This window comes from Motacilla alba, chromosome 24 (genome assembly GCF_015832195.1).
Source record: "Motacilla alba alba isolate MOTALB_02 chromosome 24, Motacilla_alba_V1.0_pri, whole genome shotgun sequence".
NCBI lineage: Eukaryota > Metazoa > Chordata > Aves > Passeriformes > Motacillidae > Motacilla > Motacilla alba.
In genome coordinates, this window is record NC_052039.1 from 631,507 (window position 1) to 647,572 (window position 16,066).

The 16,066-nt window shown below is 49.5% G+C and overlaps 1 protein-coding gene across 14 annotated transcripts in view; it reads left to right on the top strand.

Moving 5' to 3' along the window:
* The window catches only part of ARHGAP32 (Rho GTPase activating protein 32), a 238,164-nt gene that overhangs the window by 199,398 nt on the left and 22,700 nt on the right, over positions 1-16,066 (top strand). For all 14 annotated transcript variants that reach the window (XM_038161662.1, XM_038161664.1, XM_038161663.1 and 11 more), the window contains one exon: positions 1,417-1,566. In XM_038161662.1, coding sequence (XP_038017590.1) covers positions 1,417-1,566 — 150 coding nt within the window. The remainder of the gene's footprint in view (positions 1-1,416; positions 1,567-16,066) is intronic.

The window sequence follows — 16,066 nt, forward strand, 5'->3', positions numbered from 1 at the left end:
CCGTCTCTGCTTTGCTGAGTCCCAGTTTCAGAGCTGCTCTCTGTAGTTCACATTTCATTAGGCAGCAGAGGTGACACTGAAGGGAAGAACCTTTGTCCCCAGGGATCTTCGCTGCTGTGGAAGGTGTTACTCTGCTGATACTTGATTGCAGTACTTGTGCAGTATTAATGCAGGTAGCATACACGGTTCTTGTCTTCCCTGCCTGGGATGAGAGGGAGGAGCAGGAGAGGGTGATTGCTGCTGCTGCAGGAGCCTTTACAACTTCCCGAGCTGCAAAGGCTTCCACAAAGCACGGCCCTTTGTACCCAGCAGTTTGTTCCCTTCAGTAGACCTCTTCTGTTGAATTAAACTGCTTTTAAATCGTTTACACAATGGCACCTTTGTTGGGGAGGCTCCGAGGGCCTCTGGAGGAACATTGACATTCCAGGGCATTGTTCTGCTCCCATTCAACCTGAGCCCGGCCTCTCCTGCCAGGGCAAGGTCATTGCTGTTTCCCACTGCTCTCCTTTGCCTTGCACTGGGGTTCAGCTCCTGAGCAAGTGGTTTTAGCAGAGGGACCAGAGTTTCCCCAGCACAGCCCAGAGGGACGTGGCAGGAGGTAGGAAGGCAGGTCTTGAGCCACATCCTCCTCTCTTTGGAGGTTGCTTGTGTTCATTCTGGAGAGGATAAACTGCATCTCTTCAATCAGCTGCCTTTGTGACCTGTTCAGTGGGCTGGATAGTGGAATCTCCATCCCTAGAGTTGTCCAAGAGACACCTGGATGTGGTGCTCAGTGCTCTGGGCAGGGTGACAAGGTGGGGATTTGGCATAGGTTGGATTTGATAGCCTTGGAGGGCTTTTCCAACCTCAGTGACTCTGTGAGTGTGTTTTTATTTTGTGATGGCTTGAGGCAGGTGCAGTGAGGGGCAGTGAGGCCCTGGTGTGCTGGGAAGGCAGGTTGGGCTCTCAGGGAGCTCCGCCTGCTCAGCCTCAGAGGTTATAGCCAGCCCTTCGTTCTGCAGGGATCTCAGACCAGAGCAAGGGCCAGTCACAAAGCTTTATTTCTGTGTGTAGATTACACACTGGTTTGCACAGGAGATTACTAGATTTCTCAGTTGAGCCTCATTCCCTTTCCCAGAGATGAAATTGCCCCTCCCAGGTAGTGCCCACCATCGGCCCTTCAGGTGGCTCCTGCCTGAAGTTGCTCTGCAGGAAATGTGTCTCTGTGTTAGTCCTTCCATTCCAGCTCACTCTGGTAACGCCACACTAGCCAAGGCCTGGGACAAAAGCCAAGTCTCTGTTTAGTGTCAAACCTTGGGAAATCTGTTCCTGTAAATAATTGATACTAATGTTACTGCAGTTCTTACGTGCTCTGTAGGAGTCCTGCTCAGTGGTTGCCAGGTGTGGAATGAAGTGGCTGTTCCTTGTCTTGTGCAGTGTCGAAGAAGCACGGGAAGCTCATCACCTTCCTCCGGACATTCATGAAGTCGCGCCCAACGAAACAGAAACTGAAACAGCGGGGGATCCTCAAGGAAAGGGTGTTTGGCTGTGACCTAGGGGAGCACCTGCTCAACTCCGGCCATGATGGTAAGAAACAACTCTTCCTCTGTTGGGAATTTGTCAGGGTGACCGTTGCTGTTCAGGGGGACAAATGTGTGACACAAATCCGTGGCTGAATGGGAGGCTGAGGCTAATGAGAAGCAATCATTGTGCTTCGACGTGGGAAGCATCATGGTTCAGTGTGGGAGCACTGAAGGTAGCTGCAGCTCCTGCAGATGGGTTTTCAACCTCTTCAAGTCTTCAAATATTTTTTCCTAGGAATATAAGCTTTATTTGTATGTCAGTGTCAGTGATTAATTAACAGGCATGTTAAACCCCTACATTTCTCTTAACTCAGTACCTTTGTATGATTCTAGCAGAATTTGCAGTGTAAATCCTTCATCTGCCTTTTCCTTGGATTTCACAGGATTTACAGGAATTAACTGGATATTGTGTTTCCTCACAGCTGACTTTTCCTCTCCATTCAGGGTCCTTTTTCCCTCCCCATCAACATTTCAGGGAGGCAGAAGAGCAAACCTCTCCATTCCTAGAAAAAAATTACACAATTGTTACCGCTCTTCCTGGGATGAACTTAGATTTCATGGGCTCTTTCCTCCTCTTTCCCTGTGCCACCTCCAGTCCAGGTTCCTGCAATGCTGAAGAGCAGCCAGAGCACTGGGATGCTGTCCCAGGTCCCCAGGCTCAGCTGTTCCCATCGGGAGCCCACACCCAGGGATGTTTGGGAACACAGCCTGGAGCAGCTGTGGGCTGTAGGTAGTTTGCCCAGGAGTTAAGGCCATCAGGAAAGCAGTGATGGGATCTGTTGGGTGGCTTTGCAGCAGATCCCTTGTGCCACAGTTGTCCATCTGGTGTCTCCCAGCTTTTGTGTGCAGGCAGAGGGAGAAGTGACAGGATGTGTGGGGCAGGAAAGGAGTTTCTCTGTTAAAGTTGTTTTCAGTGAGTCTTCAGACTTCTTGTTCATCCAAACGCCTTTTGTAAAAGGGCTGGCAAAGGGCAGGGAGGCATTTCTTGCTGTTTTTCCAGCTGATTTAGTTAGCAACATCACCTCACATAAAAGTGTTTCACTACCAGCTGGTGCAGAGTCAGAATTGTGGCAAGGCTCATTGGCTCAGTTGGAGCCAGCAGAGATCCTTATTGGGGCTTGCAAAGCACCAGAGATGGTTTGGAGTCAGGAGCAGGCACTGACCCATGTGGAACTGCATCAGGAGTAGGTAATTCACAGCACTGGGTGGCTCTGGAGCTGGTTTTATGTGCGTGCTGTGGGAGCACTCCTGGAGGGCAGGAGCCGTGTGAGTAGAGCGAGCTCATTGATGGGCAGGAGGGAATTCCCTCTCACCCCAGCCCTCCTCCTGTCTGTTTTCCTTAGGCACAAGTCAGCAATGGCCAAAGCTTTTCCCTGCCCTCTGTGCCGACTTCTTCCCCTGACTTCAAGGGGTTTATTTAGCATTCAAAGACACATGCTGAGCTGAACTGAACTGCTTGAACTTCCACTGGAGGTTCTTGTTTGACAGTCTCTGGGAGCTCTGTCCTTGTCCTGGTCTCTCCCCACCATCCCACACATTGGGGGTGACATTGACTGGGCTGTGCTAATGAGGTCCCTCAGCTCAGGAGTCACCAGCTGCTTTCACCCTTGATTTAATAACCCTTTCCTAACTCCCTGGAGTGAAGCAGATCCAATTTGAGTGTTGTCAACAGAGGCATGACTCCGTTTCCCACTGCAGGATTGTTGTTTTCCATGTGATTCAGCTCCCTGACCTGTATTCCAAGTGATGTAATCCCTGGGATGGGGCTCATGGAGATATTTCTGGGTCTGTGCATGCACAGCATTTTAAGATTCCCTCCTCCTACGGCATTACTGTAGCTCAGTCGTGGAGCCTCTTGCAGTGCTGGCCTGCCGAAAGGGACCTGAGGTGATTTTAAAAAGCTGCTTCTCATAATCAGAACATCAAGTGCTTTTTCCAGGAGCTCAGAGCACAATCTGGTTGAGCATGGTACCTGCTGGTGATATTTGGAATCACAACCTAGAACATGGGAGTTCAGAAGAACAAAAAGAACCCAATATATTTATGGATTTGTTTAGGCTCATAATGGTTTTGTTGGGTCAATGTCCAATTCCCCAAAAATATTTATCGGGGCTGAAGGAGCAAACGCCACTGTCCCTAGTGATTGCAGCGAGTGACAAGGCATCATGTGCACCTCAAAAATGCAATATTGAAACAAACTGGAGTTATGCTAAGAATTTTTTTTAGTTACCAGCTTTGTAAAGATGACAAATTTTCAAGAATTTGCTGAGAAACAACATGAGCAGCCTAAATTCTGTAGTCATGAATCTCTGAAGCTCTGCTCAATTTTAGTGAGTGAGAAGCAGAATGAGAAAATAAAAGGGATAAGGACAAAAACTGCAATACGTGTAACTTTTTTTTAATAAACCCTGCACCAAGGCAGCTGGCTCAGATTGCTTAGTGAGGAGAAGACATGTTTGCTGTGTACCCAGAGGGGATTTACAAACACAGAGGAGATGTTTCACTTACTGCAGTACCTTGTCTTTCTGTGGGCTCAGCAAGTAATCCCTTGTTCTGCATCCTCTGAGCCACTGTCAGGAGGAGGATAAATTTGGCATGGGATGCACAGGAGGAAAGTGATGCCGGGATGTGCCCTGGTTTGCTGTTAGGGAGCAGGAGCCCTGGGATGCCATCCTGCAGAGCTCCATGTGCTGCACTCGCTGAGTCCTGACCTAGCAGAGCATTTTGTGGTTATCTGAGCTGGGTGTTCCCAGGGTGTTCACCTGGCAGTGCATTTTAGCTGCCTGCAGCTGAGGCAGTGACTGCACTGCTGGGAGGTTTTCTGGAGTCACTGGAGGCTGAAGACCCCATGGCTCAGAAAAAGGACTAAAATCCCACTGAGGATCAGTGATTTTTGTTACTTGCCTGGGAATGTGGCACTGGGAAGGGCTGTGTGCCTGGATAACCCAGGCACCAGTTCTGGGCTCAGAGGTTCCCTGACCCAGTTCCCTGCATGGGGCTGCAGGAATGCACCGAGTGTCACTTGCTCCCTCCTCCTGCCTTTCCCAAAGCTCCTGGGCATTGCCAGGAGCCAGGTGCTGACCCAGGTGGACCTTTATGGCTCTTAGTGCAAACCACGTGTGCCATCATGGTATCGAGTTTTTGGGATGGGCCTGTGCCAAGGTGAGGCCATGCTCTCTCTGCTGGGAGGTGCCTCCCAGGCTGGCAGGACAGAACCTGCAGCTCTAAAGATCAGGATATGATCTGTCTGTGCCCAGGTTTCTCCCTAAGGAAGGGTGTCTGGGGAAGGCAGGAGGAGTGCAGCGGCTGGCTGGTGGTGCTGCTGCCCTGGGGAGGGTGTGGCTTGTTGTTTCCCTGAGTGTCCTGTGTGGGTCTGAGCAGGAGCACTGAGCAGCTACAGGGAGGGAGGTGAGGATTTAACAAGTGTGAGGGATGAGCAGCACACCCTAAACCCTCCTGTGTTTCTGGTCATTCATGGTGGGGACTATGGTGAGTGCTGGGCAGTGTCCTGGGGGTTGGATTTGGTGTGTTTGCCTTTCAGTTCCAGTTTGGTTTGTGCTGACACTCTGAGCTGTCCAAACAGCGCTGGAGCCCTTCCAGCATAGGAGTTACACCTCCATGGGGTGCCAAGCAATCCCTCCCCAAGGGCCCTTGGAGGGAAGGGAAAGGAGGGAAGGAAGCATTGCTGTCCAGTCTCTTTGGTGAGGTTCTGAGTCATGGGCAGATTACAGGATTACTTTTCAAAATTATCTGTGCTCCAAGCTGCTTGGGAAAGAGGGAATTGGGAGTCACAAGGCTCCTGGGCATGGGACTGGGTATGCATAGGTGTGTTGCTTCCAGTGAAAGTCTCAGCAGGGTGTCCTTTTCTTCTCTCTTGTCACATGTCAGCACTGAATGATGGGCTGGGACCTGCAGGAGTAAAACCAGTTTTGATATGAGGGATTTTGGACTTCTCTGTTGGCAGAGCCTGTGGTAATGCTCCCTTCAAGTATGTTGGTTTGCACAATATTTCTCCAGTCAGCTCCAAACATCCCGTGGAGCCTGCCTGAAGGGTCCTGCCTGCATCCCATCCAGTGCCTTACTCATCTCTTGGCTCCTGCTGGGTTTGGAATGTTTCCGTGCCTGGGAAGTGTCACTTGGCAGCAGACCCTGCTCAGCAGGGAGTTGCTGTTTCTCCATTGCCCTCAGAAATGCTCCCAATTGAGTTGGTGCAGTTGCCACCTGCCTTGCTGGTTTGTTTTACAAATTCGGGGGGCATTCCCAGTTGGGAGGGACCCACAAGGATCATCTGGTCCAGCTCCTGGCCCTGCACAGACCCCCCCCAACAATCCCACCCTGGGCATCCCTGGCAGCACTGTCCAAACACTCCTGGAGCTCTGGTGGCCTCGGGGCTGTGCCCATTTCCTGGGGAGCCTGGGCAGTGCCAGCCCCCTCTGGGGGAAAAAACTTTTCCCAGTGTCCAACTTAAACCTTCCCTGACACAGGGGAGCCATTCCCTGTATCCTGTCGCAATTTTATGGAGCTGTGAGATACAGCAAATCCACCCCAATTCCTGACTCCTGAAGAGACCTTGTTCTTATTCCCTTTGTAGGCAGAGATTCTTTTTTTTCCCCCAAGTTTTTCTCTCTTGAAGGAAACGAAATAGCACTTAAATTTAGCCCAACCCCAATTAGCAGGATTGTGCTGGCAGAGGATGTTTGTGGAATATGGGAACTGGTGGAGTGCTGCATTGCAGCAGCTGCACCGTGCCCTGGTTCCTGCCTTGGAATGTTTGGCCAGGGAGCTCCCCACAGCTCCTGGGGGTGTGACGTGGGTGGGAGTGAGGGGGAACGTGGAGCTGGGCTGCAGAAAAGGCGGGGCTCAGGGAGTCTTCAGCTTCTTGAAGAGCTGATGGAGGGACAAGGGGTCAGATGGAGCCACAATGCCCATGGGGAGCCCAGGTAGGGCTGGGGCTGCTCTGGGGAGTGGGATGAGCCAACACCCAGCAGGAAGGGTCAGCACAGGCCAGGGTCTGCCAGCACCCACCAGGGAAAAGCCACTTTGTCATTCTGCGAGTGAGGAACTCCTGAGCTGCTGCACATGAGGAGTTACTTTACAATGTACTTTTTATTCAAATACTGCTGCACTCACGTGCTGGGGTTGCTTGGACTGCAGAGCATGGGGACTCTTTTTGTTTGTCTTCTCTCGTTTGTTCTTCCAAGCCTGAAGTGTTCCTGTCACTTGTTGGAAATGATCCTTTCTCCCTTAACAATTGGACTGAAACACAAGCCAGCCCTGGGGTCCCCCAGTGGGGTGGTGTCACGGATCCGCCTCCAGAGATAATCCATCATACAACTAGCTGTGTCCACAGATGATTTTGTAGGCTAATGGCACAAGGCTTTGTACCTCTTTATGCATTTGACGTTCATATATCATCAGCTTCCCTCACTGGAAAAGATACACTTACAAGTGGAATTTGTGTTGAAAAATTTCCTATAGTGAAGGATCTATGCATGATTTTTTAATTGTTATAAAATGCCCGTGCTGTGTGGTCAGCGAGAAATATTGACTGCTGCTGAAGGTTTAAATGCCTAAAAGAGACAAAGTTCACTAACTCACCTCATCTTGCTCTGGGTCTCTCCTGTTCTTCCAGTTCTCCACATTTATTCAGAACTAACTTGGACAGGTGGGTAGAATTAAATAAAAAATAAAGTGGAAGAAAATAGCAGGAAATAGCAGATGGGGGTATCCCTTTATATACTGTGCAGGAGCAGCAAGGGTTTGCCAGGGATGGTTCCATTCTCCTGTGCTGGTTCAGGTACTTTTCAGAAAGGTCCATAGCAGCACCTTGGGGTTCCTGATGACATCATGGCTTGTTTGGGGTCCTCTGGAGTTATCCATCCCTTGGAGCCATCCTCGCCCTGCTGCTGGGTAATGTATTTGCCTCTGACAGTAATTTATGGCAGAGTTGGATATAGAGGGAACTGTTACCAGAACAGAGAAACACAAGGAATGAGATCTTGGCAGCCTCTTGGCTGGGATCTCTGAAAGCCTGCTTTCCCTTAGCTAAAGCACAGGTTTGGCAATCTGTGTCACCCCTTTGGCTCCTGGTATTGATGTGAGGAGCCCCTTTTACCAGCTCAGAATTGTAATTACAATAAAAGGCTGCCTGACTGGCTTGGAATTTTTGCTATCCTGAAGGAAGCCTTGATTGGGAATTCAGGACAGCGGAGTCTTACAGATTAAATAATTTCAGTTTTTCTTGCTGTTTTAACTCCAAGAGAGTGAATGTAACCAGTTCCCATTCCCTGTTACTGCCCTGTCCCTGTCCATGGCAGGAATAGGACTGAGGGAGCATTAAGGTCCCTTCCAACCCAAACCTGTCTGGGATTCAGTGTTCTGATGCCCCACGTGCAGTCCCTGCTCGTGATGGCTTTGCTCCAAGGTTTTCTCTTCAGAAAGACTTTGGAATATTTGCAGAGCTTCCATGTGAAATAGCCCCTCAGTTTTTACCTGCAGCTCCGTGGAGTTCTGTGGCAGTTCAGCAGCCTGGCCTGTGATTCCCAGGTATGTTTGGAATTATTATGCCTTGAATGCTTGCAGCCACATCAAGGGGTTTGTTCAGGCAGTAAAAACTTGTTCCTGTACAAAGGTTTATTGAAGTGTTGGTGTTATGTGACGTACGTGTGACATTTCCCTCAGAACAGTGACATGGGCCACAGCCATTCCAGCATGGGAGGGAATGTTGGCTCTGTGTGAGGCTGGGGGTTGTGTTAGATGTGCTCGCTCTGGGAATGAACCCCTGGGGCATTTTTGTGCTTTCAGTAGGTATTTTCAGAGTATCCAAGCTGACAAGTTCGGATGTGAACTGAAAAGTTTCAAACCTCCAAGTAGGTTCAGCTCTGGCATCCTGCTATCCCAGTTTTCCTTCTGTCTTTATTTTTAAGCATTTATATGCCTGAAGCAGTTTGTGATTAGGACACAACCCAGAGTTCTGAAGTTTTGTTCACAGTTCTCTTTTCTGCTGAGACATTTCTTGTGTGACTTTGGCAAGTCCCTTAAAGTCCCTGCCTCCTTTATGCTTGTTACTCAAGCAGGTGGGGATATCTGGAGGTGATTCACCTTGTCTAACTTACTCCAGGTGTTTTTTTTAAAAAAGGGGATCCTAACTTCTCCATTGGCACAGCAGGAAAAACAAGGCATCCTTACTCATCCAGTAATTTCTGTAATGCTCTCCTGGATACCTGGGCTTGGTTGTTTATATATAGAGCTGCTGTTCACAAATCAGGGGTGGATCTTGTTTCCTGACAAGGCCACCTAACTGGGGACACTGGAAATCCTCCTGCTCTGCCTCCCTCATTAGCGTTTGTGTATCTATAAACAGTTTTCTGTCACACACTGAGGAAACACTGGCCTGTCTCAGCATTTTCACTTGCACCTGAGTCGCTGTTGTGCACAGCTCTGTGCACACACGGTGTAAATGAGGGGGAAAAGGTTTTAAAGTTGCATTCTGGGACAGGAATTTTGTGGGACATCTGTGGCTATACAACCTCTGGGCTTCCAGGTAATCTTAGCCACCCCCTTCCCTCCATCCTGCTGTCCTGACTGTCCCTTTTTTAATTGAATTGGCAGTATATTGAAACCAGGCAGCCTCAAGCATGCCAAAACCAGTTTCCTTTTGGTATTTCCTGATTTATAGTAATTTTTAAATTCAAAATCAGTCTCCAAAGGACTTGGGCAGTCAATGGTCACAGCTACACTCAGAGCTCTGGCCCTGAGCTGGGAGCTCAAACCTGTCCCTGCCACAAATTTTTGGCCTTGGGGAACTCGTTTGTTATCTCCCATTCCATCTCCAGGCTTGTACAATCAAATTAATAACCTGTGTCTGCCCCCAAGGTGCCACAAGGTAAATTCCTAATACCCAGGAGGCACTTGGGAGATTAGGAGTGGGATATAAATATCAAATAGTATTTATCCAAGTGCCAGCACAGGTTGGCATGTGACATCCAGTTGTGAATGTCTGTAGAAATTAAGAAAATTTACCTGTGTGTTCCCCCTGTATTTATTGTGTTCCTCGGGTTGGGTTTGCATCCCAAATCCGAACATTTCTCATGTTGAACTGTGTTTTGTGAAGAATGCTTTAGGTGCCTGAAGTCCCCCTGGATGTGGCAATGAGTGTCTCTGTGTGACATCAAAGGCAGATCCAGCAGCCTGGGGAAAAAAAAGAAGAGTTGACCCAAATTGGAGAATAAGTAGAGAACTCCCCTTGCTGCAGATGTGTTCTCTGCTGCACAAACTGACTGGACACAAGTTGATACTTTCAAGGCCAATAGTTTTGCGTTATTTTGGGCAAATTTCCAACCACAACAGGCACTGTTATTGCTTCACCATCTGCCCTCCGAGTTGCTGGAACTCGAGATTATTGGGTATGGGGTCAGCATTACAAAGGCGTACATGGGATCCCTGTGGAGAATCCCTTGTTTGAGGGGACATCCCTGGGGGGTTGCTGGGCAGGTAGCACAAGTCTTTGCTGTTAAAAAAGACCCAGTTTGTCTCTCCCCTTGCCCTGCCTGCAGTTGCGAGGAGAGGATTCTTTGTGCTTGAGTGACCCTGAGGACAGCTGGGAGTTGAAAATTAATTTGCATTTTGGAACACTACAGCTGTGGAGGGAACAAACATGAGGACAAATGTCACAGTCAGTACAGGAATTGCTTGTGCTCTTATCCTGCTGCTCTTAGGACGAGAAGAACTTCCCCCCCCCTCTCAATTTATTGCAGGGAATGTAGTTGGTCTAAACAAAAAAGCTCCAGCACACTGGCCAAATCTGATTATTAGTAGTGTCTTGTTGGATATTAGGAAAAATTCCTTCACTGAAGGAGCTGTCAAGCATTGGAACTGCTTAGGCTGCCCAGGGATTTAAAAGCTGTGGAGTTGCACTTGGGGACATGGTTCAGGCCGTGGCAGTGCTAGGAGAGCAGTTGGACTCAATCTAGAGGCTTTTCCAGCCTTAATGATTCTGTGATATTTTGTATTAAAGCCAATTAAACCCGAGCCCTGGAAAGTGGGTGGGTGCAGCCTGGGATAGGGATTGGCTGTACAACATCCCCATCATGGATAGTGGGCAGGGATGACCCCCTGCAGCCCTTAGATTCCAGGTTGTCCTGGCACAGCCAGGGGCATTGCTCGTCTGCCAGGACCTGACAGACGTGGCTAGTGACGTGCCCTGCCTGGTGCAGCCCAGGGGGATTTCTGTTCCCCAGGCCTGAACTTTGCACTTTGCTTTCCACAGTCCTGGCTGAGCAGCCATAAAAGAATTGCAGGCTGAGGAAGCAGAGTCCAGAGCTGCTCCCTCTGTGAGCCCTGCCTGGGTCAGGGATCCAGCTCAGGGGTTGTGCTCCGCTCTGCCGTGGCTGCTCTCTCCCAAGTGCAAAAGTCCTGCTCTAGGTCAGAACTGTGTGCCTGGGACCAGGAACTGGGGCAGCTTGGACTTTACACGACTCATCATCTGTGTGGATAATGTCAGTGTGGCACACAGCCTGGTAATGAAGGACAGGGAATTGAAGAATCATGGAATCCCAGACTGGTTTGGGTTGGAAGGGACCTCACATCCCTCCCAGTCGCACCCTCTGCCACAGGCAAGGACTCCTTCCACTAGACCAGGTTGCTCCAAGCCTCATCGACCGTGGCCTTGAGCATTTTGGAAAGGAAGGAAAGTGTCTAGTTGGTTGGTCTTGTATTTCTCTTGGTGGTTCAAACATGAGGACAGAGATTTAGGAATGAGACAAAAGTGAGACAAAAGTCCTGAAAATAGAGTCTTTTAAAGTTGGATGTTTTTCTGAATGTGCAGGGGCTGGTGGGGGCGGCGTGCCTGTGGAATGGCACATGCAGGTACAGACAGCATTGTATGACACAGAGCTCCTCATGCAACAATAAAGAGAAAATCCTTAATCTCTCTCCTCTGCTGCTTCACACCTTTGTGTAACTAAGGTGGAGGGAAGAGCTTCAGAAATGAGAAGTTTTAAAGTCACAGGCTGAAATATTACAGGGTTTTTACTTTTTTTTTTAAAGGAAATATTTGGACAGTTTTTTTGGAAAATGGCCTTGATGATCTTAGAGGTCTTTTCCAATCTTAATGGTTCTAAAATTGAGTTAAAATAGGAAATATTGGAGGAAAAGCAACGGTATTTCTTCAAGAGGGAATATTCCCCCTTAGGTTTTTACATAATCCCTCATTAATGGCAGGGGAGTTGGGATTCATGTGGCTAATTCCAGATATTTGGAAGTTGTCAGTCTTGGCCAGGCACAGAATTCCAAGAAAGGGGCTCATCCTGCTGCAGTGGCACCATTTGTGCTGTGCTGGGTGTGTGTCCTCTGCTGGCTTTTCCCCTGCCTGTCCTTCTCAGATGTTCCCGAATGCAGCCTGGACAACCAGGGATGAGCTTCTCCACCTGCATTTTATCTGATGGCTGATTGTTCCAGTTTCTACCCTGGTGGCTCCAAACAGCCTTTAACCGTCTGTTACTCAGGTCTGGATTTTCAGTGTGAGTCCCAAGTCTGCTGGCACTGTGTGCTGGTTGTCACCTCTGCTGAGGCAGAGCTCAGGGCAGTCTGTTTTCCATGCTCCTGGAGGCTGAGCTCCCTTGTGGGTTTGCTATGTGTGGAATTCAGTGAGGAGCAGCAGCCCAGGTGCTCTGGGCCATTGTCCAGCCCCAAGGCCTGGCCTGTGGGACCTGCACCCCACTGCTGTATTTCAGGAAAATGCCAGTGCCAGAGGAGGGCTTGGTGGGAGGCCTTATGTCCCGGGCTGAACAAACACTTCTGGTTCCAGTAACGTGCTAAGAAAATAAAACACAACACAAACAAGCCTCTCAAAGCCCAGGGATGGAACATTACAAAATATTAAAAAAGAAAACCCCACCCATGAAGATGATAGAAAAGGAAATATGCCTCATGCGAGGATGAATCGAATGAAAACCATAGAACTTCTGCTTCCTCTTAATGGCAGAGAATTAAGCAGTTAATGAGCCCTCAGAGATGCAATAAACCTTTCAAACCAGCTGAGAGATGCTCTGGAAGGACTTGAATTAATTCCTTTGGCTGCTGTGATGATGAAATGTGCTGGGGTCCCCTTTGGTGAGGCATCCACATTTCCAGCCCTTTGCACTTTGTCTCCTGGAAGCACCTGGTGTTGGAGATGTTGGAGGAAAGGAGGGAGGGTGATTGTTTCAGAGGGAGGCATGTGCAATGTCCACGCAGAGCTGGGTGTTCCCAGGGTGCACCTGGCAGTGCATTTTAGCTGCCTGCAGCTGAGGCAGTGACTGCACTGCTGGGAGGTTTTCTGGAGTCACTGGAGGCTGAAGACCCCATGGCTCAGAAAAAGGACTAAAATCCCACTCTGAGGATCAGTGATTTTTGTTACTTGCCTGGGAATGTGGCACTGGGAAGGGCTGTGTGCCTGGATAACCCAGGCACCAGTTCTGGGCTCAGAGGTTCCCTGACCCAGTTCCCTGCATGGGGCTGCAGGAATGCACCGAGTGTCACTTGCTCCCTCCTCCTGCCTTTCCCAAAGCTCCTGGGCATTGCCAGGAGCCAGGTGCTGACCCAGGTGGACCTTTATGGCTCTTAGTGCAAACCACGTGTGCCATCAAGTCTGGCTGTTGTAATTGCAGGAAACCACAGTAATTAACTGCCATTAGTTGAACTTTAGTGTTGCTGCTGGTGCATCCTGTGAGAGACAATCTCCTTTGGTTCCCTGCTGAGATGAGGCTGAGGTACCTGGTTCAAATCTGGGTTGTGGTTTGGAATCTAGAAGCCAAAATAAGTTCCTGGACTGAGAAGTTCACCTGCGGGGGGGGGGGGATTTCTGCAGCAGATGGACACGGTACCTGAAAAAGTCACAGTGTGGTGTCAGAAGCTGCTGCAGGTGTTGGTCTGGGCACACTTGACATTTGCAAAATTAAGTCTTGGCTTGTGCTGTCATCCTGCCTTTTCCTTCTGAGGGAACAGTCACTATTCCCTCCATGTGTGGATGTACAGCTCTAAAATGGTTATTAAAGGGCTGGGGATGCAAAGGGCAGAGGGAGGTTAAACACACACCCAATGGCCAGGTGCTATCTTTGTTCAGAAATCTGAAAAATGAAGTCACCATTCCAGCAAAGGCCCCTCAGGTACAATTTTAGCCCTACTTGAATTTCAGTCCCTTCTCCAACGCTGCAGAATTCCCCCAAAATATCTGTGGTGCTGGTATGGTATATTTAGCTTAAAGAACAGATCGTCCTGGTAACCAGATGAGGAGATGCTCGGAACAAGCCTGCTGGGATCTTTCCAGGGTATGTTAATTACTCTCACTGTGCCCAGGCTCTTCCATGACAAGAGATCTTGAGGCAGAGCATTGGTACTGCAGCCCTGCCTTCCCTTTGGCTCCCCTGCCCTGCTCCACTGTCACTCCAGGCTTCCTGCTGGGAATGGGGCAGGCAGGGCAAGTGCTGTTAATTTATCTGCTTCTTGGTGTGTTTGCTTCTTGATTTATTTGTCTGTTTATTTATTTGCATCTTGATTTACTTATTTAGCAGGCTCTACTGATTCCAGGGGACCCCTCCTGTGGTCACATATGGATCATTAAGGTCTTTGGGATTTGCAGCTTTAGCAGATCTTGTCACAGCACTTCCAAGCTTGGGAAAACTCCTTTGCCCAATCTTCTGGGACTCTTGCATGCAGGAAATGCTGCTGATGGGGGCTGAGCCCTGTGCAGGTCACTGGTGAGATCTGTGACCTCTGGCCCATTGTAAGGGGTGGTTGTGGGACAGACATGCAGGGACATCCCACAGGGGACAAACACCACTGGCTGTGTCAGCACACAGAGGCTTGTCCTTGTCCTTTGCTGCACAGGGTGGAGCTGTGCCACCTCTGCTGCCCTGCGCAGGTCGCAGCTGGGCCCCACTCATCTCCCAGTGCTGTGGTGCAGTACAATGCACGCTTCAGCCCTTTCTGGCCACTGATTGAGTAGGCTAGAACTCTTTCCCTGTCCACTTCCAGCCTTAAAAACTTCCTTCTTCACCTCCTTAAGAGGTGTTGAATCTTTTTTTAATAAAAGCTTAAGTGTTGTCCTCCAGGAATGTTTTTGAGACACTACGAGAATTTCAGGCTTCGTGTTCCACCTGCTCTGCTTGGATCTGTCCTTGTGGGTGACTGATGGACATGGCCCCAGTGTGCCCTAGGTGTGTGTTCATTGAGAACCTGTTGCCTTTCCCAGGTTCAGGGTGTGTCTGTTGGTTCCTGAAGCCATCAGCTGTGGTCTTCCTTGGAGCTCCCCAATGCTGAGGTAGCACAAGGCTTCACCTCCACTGGTTTTTGTTCCCCAAATAGCAGCACTTGGTTCCCAAGGCTCTTGGCTTAATGTACAAGGGCTCTGCTTGCCTCAAAGTCTGCCCTGCTCAGGTGAGAGCTGCTGTACATCCCTGGGAATGTAACTCTGGAGCCTGGGTGGCTCAATTCTGGCTGCCTCTAGGTGCCTTGGAGCATCCCAGGTGCAGGGTCTAATCTGCTCCCGCTGAGCCTGTGGCTGACGTGCTGCAGGATTTACAGCTTTCACCGTGTCCTGTGCTCCAGTGTACAGGAGGCGTGCCCTTATCCTGGATACACCTGCTGATTTCCAGGGAGCCATCTGAAATGAGCCTTTCCTCCAGCTGTGAGGGTTTGCTGCAGGCTGGGGAAGCAGCCTTGTGAAGGCTGGGGGGAGCACGGGGCATCCAAGTGCAGCAGCACTTGGGAGCACACTGCCTGGCAGATGGCATTTGCTGTGGTGTAAGGGGATTTGCCACATGACCTGTTTGGCATTGGTGTCACGTGGCACACTGATCAGACCTGGCATCTAAAGAACACGCTGAGATCAGCAGAGGAACTGCTGCAAAAAGCTGGCTGGCAGGGGAATCCACAGGGATCCCAGCTTTTTCCGTGAAGGTTTGCTGATGCTCACAGGAGCTCGGTCCTGCTTTTCTCTCTGTGTTCGGGGCAGTTTTAGTGCCTTTTGTAAATCCAGTGATTTGTTCCTCCTCAAGCTTACATGGATGGACACACAGCTCCAGCGCTGCATGTGCATGAGCCTGGGAAGCCAGCTGGAAGGAATAGGGTGGTGAAGCGGCTGCAATATTAACTTGACACCTAATTATATCCCCTGGGCTGATTTTTCCATTCTGTCATGCCCCACTCTGTCTGCACTTTCTGTGAGTGTGGATGCTGTGGAGCTCTCCGTATCCAGCCATGCTCTGGCAGACATTTGGGATGAAATTATCAGTTATAAAAGCTCTCCCATCTGTGCCACCAAAAGTAGCATCTCCCTGATGTTTGTATTTCCTTAAACCAAGCAGAATAGGTTAATCCTATATAGATTTGAAAGACAGTATTTATTCCAGCTCTTCTGGAATGGGATTTCACACCGCAGTTCCTGTGGGAGTTGCCATGGCACCTGCACTGTCTCTGACCAGAACTGGCTTTTTTTGACCTGATTCATATTCTAGCATTCCCTT